Source organism: Girardinichthys multiradiatus, chromosome 2 (genome assembly GCF_021462225.1).
Source record: "Girardinichthys multiradiatus isolate DD_20200921_A chromosome 2, DD_fGirMul_XY1, whole genome shotgun sequence".
NCBI classification, from domain to species: Eukaryota; Metazoa; Chordata; class Actinopteri; order Cyprinodontiformes; family Goodeidae; genus Girardinichthys; species Girardinichthys multiradiatus.
Genome location: NC_061795.1, coordinates 47,009,767 through 47,022,091, shown reverse-complemented (window position 1 = coordinate 47,022,091; position 12,325 = coordinate 47,009,767). Strand labels below are relative to the sequence as shown.

General features: G+C 37.1%; 1 protein-coding gene across 1 annotated transcript in view; it reads left to right on the top strand.

Moving 5' to 3' along the window:
• The first annotated feature begins 6,785 nt into the window (after positions 1 to 6,785).
• The window catches only part of hsf4 (heat shock transcription factor 4), a 33,044-nt gene continuing 27,504 nt past the window's right edge, over positions 6,786 to 12,325 (top strand). Inside the window, exons 1-3 of the mRNA XM_047384143.1 lie at positions 6,786 to 7,359; positions 11,480 to 11,588; positions 11,671 to 11,798. Coding sequence (XP_047240099.1) covers positions 7,234 to 7,359; positions 11,480 to 11,588; positions 11,671 to 11,798 — 363 coding nt within the window. The 5' untranslated portion in view covers positions 6,786 to 7,233. The remainder of the gene's footprint in view (positions 7,360 to 11,479; positions 11,589 to 11,670; positions 11,799 to 12,325) is intronic.

Below are 12,325 nucleotides of genomic sequence, written 5' to 3'. Positions count from 1 at the left end.
GAGATGTGTAATCCACATAGTGTACAGTTTCATCCGGTTCCGCTGTGTACCTCAACTTCATAGGACAGGTGCGTCCACCATACAGCGCATCCCGGGGGGATAACGGTTCGGGTGCTTTAACTTTCTCAAGAAAGCTGATCACCCCTGGGTCTGATTTTTTCATTTCAATCCACTCATGCTCCCATATGACTTCGAGACGAAGACCGTACACAGTTTGTAACACCTTGCTTCTCTCAACAGTGGCTGCGTAAAACTGTTCAAATGCGACCCCTCTCAACGGACACTTGTCATGAGGCATGTAACACTTTTTACAGCTGTGGAAAAAACAGCCATAAAATTCAAACGCAACTTTGACACCGTTAATCTCTGCATACCCATCCACTGAATATGGCCCGATTTTCTTTTCACCCCTATTTAATGCATGCTCGATAAATATGGCTCTGCTGTCTGCAATCCAGCCGAGCCATTGAATGGACGCGCTGGAGAACGTTTTACTGCTACGTCTGTAGTCCAGAGGTGATGGAATGGCTAAGGTTTGAGGAGGAAGGAAATTGGTTACAAAAACCTTCATGCAGGCTGATGCTATTGTGATACTTTTAAACGGATCCACACTTGTCTCCTTAAAGAACTCGTCTCTGAATTTTAAGCATCCTTGAAAAAGAATTTCAACGTCATTTTTACAATAACGAATAGCTTCTTTCTTAAAGTCAAAGACCTCTTTGCTCGCTTCTGTGTACCAGCTGCTAAACACCTGTTGTTCTTGAAGACTCATGCGTTCTACAGCGTAGCAGGATGGAGGAGGAAAAGCCCCTACATACTGGAGATGTTGTTCAGAGGAAAATAGGTGGGGGAAAAAACCCTTGCTTTGATCGGTAAAGCCTAACGCTTTCGGCATGGCACTAAGCTTCATGCACATGAAGGACAGGCTATCAATGTATTTTAACCTGTAATCAGGGTCGGTTAAACAGAGAACTTTACTCCCTACCATGACGATATGTGGTTTAATGCCTAACTGCAGCATTGCTGTGAGAATCAGGTAACCATCGTACCCCCGCGCATTGTGCGCTATTAAGGTGTAACCTTTGTACATTGGCCTCCTGAAATGCAGGAGAAATTTTTGGGTGCAATTCAGTCCATAAGCGTACCATTCATCACCTTTCAACGTTTTAGCACAGACCAGAAAGGGGGTATGCACGCCGCTGTCATTGACGAAGCATTCGAAATCATAAAAAATCAGTTTATCATCAAGCTGATTAATTGCACTGCAAGGCAGAATGTAACACTTATGATCATCGCATGTAATGTCTAGGCTGGGGGGTACATTTTCACCGCAAATACTGCATTTTACATTACACACGTGTGGTTTATTCGGTTTACTGATTGGAATAACGTATATCCGTTTGCATACTTTACACAGTTTTACCAATTCACAGTCACTCATAGGCCTTTCAGCACTATTTCTGATGCGCGGTTCCCTGTGTCTGCTGAAACATGAAGAATTACGACAGATTCTTTGACAGCCTGCACAGCTTACAGGATTGCTAATCTCTTGCATACATTTATATGTTCGACACACTGGACAATAACCTTCACAATGGTGTGTATTGGCATTCTGATAGCTGGCGTAACAGTAATTACAAATATATCTGCACCCCATAAAACCTTTGAGATTTTTTATCCCATAGTAATGACCTTGAAATAACAGCAAAAACAGAGGGTTTGAACGATCGGGGAAACTGGTCTCAAATTTACACAGAGCAGTAGAGCCCGTGGTTCTGTGAAACACTACAATTTTTCTCTTCAGAATGGTTTCAAATTTACCAATATCACTAAAAGTAACTGCTGTTTGCTCATCGAGGCCTGCCTGATGGTGCCATCTCCTCCCCAGTTCTACAGCACGGTGATCAGTGAGCTCAGGGTCAGAGACGTGTGCGAGGCTGATTGCAAAACATAACTGATTACCGGTATTGTTTATAATATACAAATGACGCATTTTCTTATTAAACAGTTCACAGTCTAACGTTCCTGCAGCTTTACGCTTAGAACCTCCTGCTGGGTCATTAACAACCTGAAGAACAAATTCCATGTTATTATCTACAGGTATATTTGCATTCGATTGTACTAAATCGTCGAGGAAGTTTTCGAAAGCAGGCAGGATCATATTTCCATCATCTGTAACAGTAAATGTGATGTGACGATTGAGATTTTCACCCACTAATTCCAGCTGCACAACGTCGTTACGTCTGGTTAACGATCTCGCAGCGTCGGCTAATTCAATTATAATACGCATGATGTCTGTATAGAATGCTGCTAAATCTGGAACGTCACTTGGACAGGGCGGCGGTATGGTAAAAGGTCTCCTTATTTCATGGTTATTAAAATGTTCACGTTCAACCACAGCTGGAGGATCTCGCTCTATTTGATTAGAACTAACCGCTACTCCCGTATTAAAATTACCCCCGTGATGATCTGCGGAGTGTGACGTAGAGGGGGTATGATCATTTTCCTCAATGCTGCTGCTGCTGTGTGGAGACGGTTCGCTGTTCAAATCGGAAAGAGCCTGATTGATTACGTTTAAAACGTCACAGTGCCGATCTGCGGCGTGTGCAGGTGGATCATTTTCCTCAATGCTGCTGTGTGGAGACGGTTCGCTGTTCAAATCGGAAAGAGCCTGATTGATTACGTTTAAAACGTCACCGTGCTGATGTTCATTTATTAAATTTTCACTGTTAGCAGGAGATGCATTAACGGGGATTTCGTTAAGTTCATTAACTAAATTTCTTATTTCATCCAGGGCAAGTCTGATTACTTGATCAGAAATAACTGCTACGTCCGTATTAAAATGACCCCCGTGCCGATCTGCGGAGTGTGTCGTAGAGGGGTTATGATCATTTTGCTCAATGCTGTGTGGAGACGGTGTGCTATTTTCTTCTGCATTAACGGGAATTTCGTTAAGTTCATTAACTAAATTTCTTATTTCATCCAGGGCAAGTCTGATTCGGTTATCCATTTTCTATGAACATAAGAAACGAAAATAAAAAAAACTAACCTACAGAAAAAAAAAAAATAATAAAAAAACACAGTGATCAGTTCAGTTTAAAATCACCTTGATGTCACCAAAATGCTTCTTTAACAGAATCTGACATGCAGCCAGAAGCGTTAACGAAGAGGCCTTATTACGAAGATCCCGTGAGACTGTAGAGACTGTCTTCCTGCGCTGTCCAGGTCTCGATGAAATCTGTTCCACCATCAACGTCGCCTCTGGAAAAGATAAAGAAAAAAAATAAATAAAAAGATAATAGATATATATATATATATATATATTGAAATAATCACATTAAAGCTGAAAAAAAAAAAAAAAAAAAAAAAAAAAAAAAAAAAAAAAAGGGGAATTAAAATTAATTCAGTATGTATGTATGAATTAAAACGTACCGTTCATTAATCCACTCACTAGCGTTGCTCTGCTTTGTAGCGCAAAGAGTCGCTGTCTTTTGGCCGGGGTTAAATATTCTGTAAAAACAGAAGACAATAAAAAGTTATCTTACGCTGCGCAGCACAGCGTTCATAAATAAAACGAAAAAATAGTTTTTAAAATACACAAGTTTTTTTTTTAATCTTACTCCGATTCTTTGCGGTAAAACCTGCAGATTTCACTTCTTGTTGGACTGAAACTGTGCCGTTCTGCTGAAAGCTGTCTTGATCTTTGAAAAGCGACCTTCTGGTGGGCGGATTTAATGTGGCATCTTTGGATGTATCTGTAAACAGGTTTATATGACATTTTTATTGAACTATGCTTAAAATACATATATATATATATATATATATATTGTTTTTATTTAATTTTTATTTCCTTACCTTGCTCCTGCTCGACAACTATGTCTTCCACAGAGCTCTCAGTCGAATCTGTAAACAGTTTTATCTGAGGTTTAAAACAAAAGTCTCTAATAACACATAAATAAAATACATTCACTCTCAAAGAAAAACAGTTAGTTCTTAGGACTTACTTTCTGGAGGTGCCGGTAACTTATCCGGTGTGTCTTCAGGGGAAATGATGATAATTGGCGGAGGAGTATTCAAAGAATCTGTCGTAATTTCTGTGTTAGAAGAAAGTTCAGATGTAGTTGCGAGTTTTTCTTGTTTGGAGATAATTCGCCGTCTCAATTTAGAGTGTCTATTCCAGCCGCTAAATCCTCCAACTTGATCATTCGGGTTTACCTCTCTCATCAAATCTATAAATTGAAACATTGTCAAGGGTTAACTATAATATATATATATATATATATATATATTATTGCATTTAACATTTACTTACCATAATCTGATTGTGTCAAGATGAAATCATCAAGGTCATCAGCGGTGGGTTCTATGACAAAGAAACAAAAAAAATATATATATATATATATATATATATATATATATATAAACAATATATATAAACAAAAAATTGAGAACATTCACATGCATTTAATGATACTTACTTACTTACTTACGTTTTAAGATGTCATTGTGCTTTTGTGAATTATCAGAAGAAGAAGCCACAATTTCCGGGTTTCCTGAAATATTTACCGACATTTTTTCTTGTCAGTACTGGTATTTTTCAATGTAACAAGTGTTATGGTTCAAAGACATTCAGCATTTGAAGACCCTGACACTGAGGTTAGCCAGTGAAACAGAGCCCCCAACATTTACACACAGTATTTTATACCAGAACATGACAGTGTTATCTCAACTGCAAAGACTATGTTTTTAAGACCAAAACCCTTCTTGAGTTCAAAGGTGATATGTTATCTAAGAAACAGACGTAACTGCCCCTTTCCTGACATTGCCCCTAACAGTTGTAACCCCCTGTAACTCTAAGATGAAAAAGTAAAAATGTTTTTTAGAAAAGCTACAGGTAACTTAAATTATCATTCCTTTTTCCTAAAATGGAGTCTCTCATGATTCAAAAACAAACACATCATTGCTAGTCAATTTGTAACTTGGAAACAGTATACTGATGTTCTTTTTTTTTTTCTGTTAATCTGATATTCGTCTTACCTATTTTCAGCTGCTTTTCCAGTATGTTGACGCAGAAGCTGAAGGTTTTTCTCGTTCCATCGATGTAGTGAAGCACAATTTTTTTTTATTTACTTTTTTAGGTCTTTTCTATTTTGAACGGATTTAGACTGGCTCATATATTCAACAAATAGGTCCTGCTGTAAAGCAAAAATTAACTTACAATTCTGTCAGGTTACACAGTTCCTTTATTAGGATTTCATGTGATAGGTCAACATTAAGTTGATTATACCTTTAAAAATATAAAAGGATGCATGTCTTTTTTTTTGTTGTTTTGTTTTTTAGATGTATTAACGCCTGAAAAAAACATACAGATTATTAATAACACCCTTAAACACACCCCTGTGTGTTTTAATTGGCTCATTTAAGGCCTTCCCCGTAACACCCTTAAACACACCCCTGTGTTTTAATTGACTCATTTAAGGTATCGCCCCTAATGACGACAACCAATCAACATCCACTGTTACGCCCCTTGGACACACCCCCCCTGCCCACATGGCAACCACATGGCGCCCATATGCCCCCCACCGGAAGTCCCGCCCTCACCGGAAGTCCCGCCCACCTGTCAAAATGTTTGATGGAAGGGTGCACTTAAATTCTCTCACCACCATCATTACTGATTTTTTAAGTTAAAGGAATTCTAAGCAAATGTGTTAAAATATACATGTTTCATTTAATCATAGCGTTTGAATGGGATTGTATTTAAATTTCAAAGAATCCTTGACTACGTCTAAAATACGATGGCACCATCTAGTGGTCATAATGGTAATAGATGTAAAACCACCAATAGAAAGTCAGTCCTCTTCACCTGCAGAATAAATTCAGATGTCATCTCTCGAATGAAAACATTTGATGGTCAACCTTACAGCTATAACAAGCAGATTTAAAGTAACATGCATTAGTCCTATATGATTATTGATCATGGTTGTATAATTATTGCATATAATTTCCATCTTTTTTATATAATACTTATTATTGTTCCATTATCACTGAGTTTATCATCCCACATATTTCTAGATACAGTCAATCACCTGTTTTACCATCTTTACAACTTCAGGTAGTTTTTACCTGCATTGAATAAGGATTGCTAAAACAATGCCATTGTTGCAAGTGAGAGAGTTTTCAACAGCTTTACAAAAAAGCAACAGAAGTTCCAACACACCAACTATAAGATCACGTTTGTTTTTTTATGAAACAGAATCAACAACAGGTGCCAAAAGGAGCATAATAGCAATCAGTAGGAATAATGTACTTATAACCTACACCTGATAGAACGATTCAGATGACCGAAGCTTGCGGAGATCGAATTATAACTGTCCCAAAAGTAATTCCTGGTCTCAGTAACAATACTATCTCTGTTCTGGATATTATCAAAAAATCAATCTGTCATATTTTATATATTATTGGAAGTATTTGAAGGTTTTGGAGGAGAGATGTGAAAGTCCTAGAACCCGATTAAGCTGCCATTTGAATAAATAAAGGATGTGTATCTCTTTACATTTTAATATTCTCTAATGAAGTTGTAAATTAATTTAAATAACTTTCGAACAGAATTTTCTATCAGAAGTAAAAAGGAACATTAATTAAAATTTGAATGTTTATGTCACTATTAAGGCAAATTTGGGATTAAATGAGTCAGAATAAAAAGCATGAATCTAAATCAGGGTTGATCATTTTCAGCTAATTCCCATCATGAATCCTAACAGTTATGGTCACTCAGGTGTAACACAGGATGCATAGACATATCCTTTCTGTGTGGAACACAGTAACACTGAGCCCAGTGGTGTTCAGGTTACCCAGCAACCCTTTCACTGTGTATTATTGAACCTTTTTGTGTGATCAGTGTATTGTTGGACTCTTTGGATTGTCATTGGGAGGCCGCGGGTGGATTGGCTTACATTCTGTGTGTGCTGACACAGACCTTCTGTGACCACATTCAGTTGGATGATGACAAGGGAAGCACGGTGAAAGACAATAATCTGCTAAAAAGACAAGAAGAAACATCTGTGAGCACAAACAGAGAAAGTCTACCAACTGAGATGGAATCAAAGAGACAAACCTGGGATTATCAGTGACGATCATTCTCTAACATGGACTAATCTAGGAAGCTACACTTTCACATATAAACACTTTTCCATACGATTGGTTTCCTTGCTGTGAAGAAGACAAGGGGTGAACATGCAGGAGTCTCCAGGTATCGCAGGTGTGGACGGCAGCTTTGCTAGCAACGTGCCGGCTTTCCTCACTAAACTGTGGACGCTGGTGGAAAATCCAGATACCAACCACCTCATCTGCTGGAGCACTGTAAGTCCCACCTAAAAACAATTAAACCTATATTACTGGCTGATAAATGCTTAGAAATCACATGCATAAACAGTCAAAGGAAGGTAGATAATGTAGTAGAAAAGCTACTCAGGATGGTTCCTTTTAGTCTGACTGGAACTGGGAACTGGGATGAGTAGGGTTAGGGATTGGGTTAATATTATTATTATTCAGCAGATCAGTTCACATGTTGCATTCATCTCCAACCTACCACAATAACAGGTGCTAAAATGACCTCAAGCAGGTATTTTAAACTAAACAGAAATTGCACACAGCTTCACTAATGTAATTATAAAGTAATTGTGCAAATATGTTTAGAATCAGTCAGACCTTCAAATATGTTTATGTTCTAAAGATCTGGTATGTTTAGACATTCGAACAAGTAAGTATAACATATTTTTAAGGTTTGTTTCACAGTCAAATGTACAAATCCAAGATATTAGTTAACATCAGCCCACTTGAACTTTTAAATCTCTAAAATGTTTCAAACCAACGTGGAATGGGATGGATGTAGGACTTGAATCAGTTGAAAAATTTAATGGAAGTTAAAAAAATCAAATATGGGAAGGGATTATGTTCTTTTGCATACATACATCATTTAATGTACCTATCAAAATTTTGCCTCTCTTTTTTGTAAAAGTACATTTGAAAGAAAAGAATAGAATACAAACCAATGACCCTGAGTTTAGAGCAACATAAGCTGCCTTCAAGACTACATCTTTTCCAGAAACATCCATGTAATTTTCATCAAGACAACGAAAACCTACATTGTGCACACATTCCAAAGACATGGCTGAGAAACAGGAGTACCACAGCTGAGCTGGACTGCCGGCAGTCCTGTCCTTACAAATATGGAATGTTGGAAATTCATAAAACTAAAAACAGGATGACTCCTATTTGAGGAAACGAAAGGGGCAAAATAACAAAAGATTGTTATTCTTATTCAAGGGTTGTGAGTTGTTTGTAGACATAATCAAAACATCATAAAATAGGAGCCAACTTTTTTTAAAAGTAACCAAAAAAATTTAAATTAAAAATAATGTATCTTGAATTTCAATAGAGAGAAAATAAACTTTAGGTTTTTATCCTGATTTACGATTGTTCTGACTGGGGGTTAACAAGCATTAGCAAAGGAAAGAGTTAGTTGCAATAGTAGCTCCTTTAGTGGCTCCATCTCCTAGAGAAACACAACTAAAAAGCAGCAGTTAATTAAGTTTTTTAGCGACACATTGGCCAAATTATTTTATGTGCTGAAATTTTCCTTTTTAGCCTATTTAACCAATAGGTGGTGCTGTAATTAGGCCTTAGCAGCTATGTTTAATTCACCATTCTCTACCTCCAGGATGTTACTCAATTGTAGGTATTAAATGTCCATTATTAAATGCAGCCACATTGGATTTTAAGTGTCTTAAAGAAAAAAAAACAAATTCGAAGCAGTTCATTTTATTTAAATATTACCACTTCACAACAAAATAAAGATTGCCTATCTAATAATTTCCAGCTAATTGCACTGAGTTACTGACTTTGCACCATTTCCTCTTCTTTATTGAGAATGTAGCTGCAGTTAGCCGCAGCTAGAGCTCCTCCAGTGCTTTGACTAGGAGAGAGACAAGGTTAAACACAGAGAGAGAGTCCAGTGTCTCATCTATGGAAAGAGAATGTGAGTTTACTTGCAGCAATAGCTAAGCCAAAGGTTCCTTCCAGGAAGGTGTCATTAAAACAGAACACCAGGCCAGAGATATATTCTATGATGACACAAAACAGAGAGACAACATAAAGTTAATGGAACAATAGCTGCAGAAAATGTACAGTAGTAGGAGAAAGTAGCAGAGTAAGGAAAAGGTGCTCAGTATGTCTTCGAGCAAGCTAAGCATATAGTAGCACAACTATAGAGGTAGTTAAGGATAGCATGAGCCATTAATTATAAGCTTTATCAAAAAGGAAAGTTCTAAGCCTAGTCTTAAAGTAGACAGGGTGTCTGCCTCACAGACTAAAACTGGGAGATGGTTCCAGAGGAGAGGAGCCTGATAACTAAAAGATCCCATTCTACTTTTAGAAACTCTAGAAACCACCAGGAAACAAGCAGTCTGAGATTGTCGCTGCAATGTTTTTAATAAGCTGAAGGCTTTTAACAGAATTTTTGGACTTCCTAATAAAAATGGTAGTCATGCCTTGCAGTAACAAATACCTGAACAAGTTTCTCATCATGCTGGGACAGAATAATACTAATTATGGTAACATTCCGGAGATGGTAGAAGGATAGTCCCAGAAATCTGCTTAATATGGGATTTACATGACATTTTCTAGTTAAGGTAACAGCAAGGTTCTTCACTTTCTTACTGATAACTGGACCAAATGAAGACATATATTTAGTTAGGAGAATTGGCCCAAGCACTTAACCCTGTGGTACTCCACCCTGGAATGTAACCTTGGAATGTGAAGAAGATTTATCATTTACACGGACAAACTGGAATCTATCAGACAAATAAGATTTAAACAAACCTAGTCCTGTTCCCCTGATTGCCTAATTTAACTGAGGCCATGAGAATATCATTAGTGACTTTCCCCAGTGCTGTTTCAGTGATATGATGAGCTCTGAAACCTGACTGAAACTCTTCAAACAGATCATTACTGTGGAAATGCTCGCACAACTTTCCTTTTTATACCCTGACTAAATTAGTTGGATTCGAATTAAATGAAACAAAATGGTTAGTATTTTTGCTGACCAGAGGTTTTTTAAATTCAGTAGAGATTGTTCATTTGACTCTAGTCCTTACAATAGAAATACATTTAGGTATGATGCAAATTAGTGACATTAGGCAAAATTGGTCATAAAAGTAATTTAAAACAATTTCCAGGCTCAACTATGTGAAGCATTTAGTATACCTTGGCTGGATTAAAAGAAGACACAGTTTGAGGCCATTTCATGACAATAGTGTAAAAGGGGGTTAAGATGAAATTTGATCTATATCTGCTTGTTTCAGGGGTCAGCAACTTTTACAATTCAAAGAGCCATTTTTTCCCTAACTCTAGTTAATTAAACTTGTTTAGAACCACAAACCTTTATCAAGTTTCGATAAAAATATACTACAGGAAGTTTTTGCAAAGAACCACCACTTAATTCTGTAGGATGTTGATATTTTTGAAAAAATGAAGTAAAGAAGCATGTAGTTTACACTCTAATGACAATAAAAACAGATTGAAAACTTATTATTTGACTGGCATTTCTTTTGGTCAAGGGACTAAAGATAGAATTTAGCCATGGCTACAGTGTTGCATATTTACTTGTTAACGTTCATTTATATTCACAGTAAATTAAATTAGGAATCAGAATACTCCAACTACCTTTAGTATCATTCTATTGTGGAAATTCAACATGGTTTTTCCATGAAAAAACGAGAAAAACTGCTGAAAACCTGCATTTGTTATTTCCAAAATCGAAACATTAGCCGGTTCTTAATCTTTTTAGGCAAAGTTATTAACAGCCATTTTGGAAGATCCGAAGAGCCACTGGTGGCTTTGGTGCTGCAGGTTCCAGACCCCTGGCTAATTTAAACAATAAGCAACAATATAGCTTTTGATTAGCTGATGCAGACAAGCTGGGTTGATGCTGATGTATGTATTTCTGAAATAGAAAATTTATGAGTTATGTGACATTCTGTTGCTTACAAATATGCAGTTTTCTTCACCAAATCTGTTGTTTCATTCTATTGACTTATTTTTATATCAATGAAAGTAATAAATAAATAATGAATAACTGAAACACTTATTTCAGAACACAGACAAGTATATAAGGATAAACTATATTTTAACATGGTGGTTTGATCCAGGGGCCTGTGAAAAATCTCCATAGCGGCTAACTGTCAGTTGATTGTCTTGCTAAACCTAACTTGGTGTATCCAAATATTTGGTGTTTTAAATCACAATGGGCCACAGTTTTCAAAGGTTTTATGTGAGAATGTGACTGTTCTGAAACATAAAGTGTAATAAGTTAAAATGGGATTTTGGTAGATTAATTTAGTACTTTATTTCTTACTGCTGGAAATGAGTTAAATGATTTAACAAACAATTTGAACCTCACAACCTTCTCCCTCTCTTATAGACTGGAACGAGTTTCCATGTGTTTGATCAGGGACGCTTTGCCAAAGAGGTTCTACCAAAATACTTTAAACACAACAACATGGCGAGCTTTGTTCGGCAGCTTAACATGTGTGAGTATAGCCTTTTTGTGTTCTCTTTTTCATATTATGTCATCAGTGTATTTACCTCTCCACTCTGCTGCTGTTGTCTCAGATGGTTTCCGTAAAGTGGTGAACATTGAGCAAAGCGGCCTGGTGAAGCCTGAAAGAGATGATACAGAGTTCCAGCATCTTTACTTCCTGCAGGGACACGAACATATGCTGGAGCACATCAAGAGGAAGGTGTGTATGCCTGCTCACACACACACAAACACACACACTCTCTTGTTTTGCTATATGTAGTGAGGACCATGTGTTGACTCCCATTGACTTCCATTGATTTTCAGTCATTTTCAACCCTTTCAATGCCCTAACCCTGACAATAACCCTAAACCTAACCATTACCAGTGCATACCTAACCCTAACCTTAACCCAAACTCAATTCACACCTTAGTCCTAAACCTAACCGTTAGCAAAATAGGTCGTGAGGACCAGCAAAATGTCCTCACTTTGGTACAAACAGTCCTCAATTTGATGGTGAAATCGGGGAAATGGTTCTCACTGTGATGCCAAGACAGGAACACACACACACACACACACACACACACAAATAAATCACACATTCATTTTGATAGATGCTCTGAAACAAGAGACTTTTTATTGGAGAATTAAAGGGAAACAATTTTCTACAGAATATTATCAAAGATGGAAAAATGACCATTTAACATTACTTTTAAACAGCCGGAACACGTTAAATGTTTTCTCTGTAA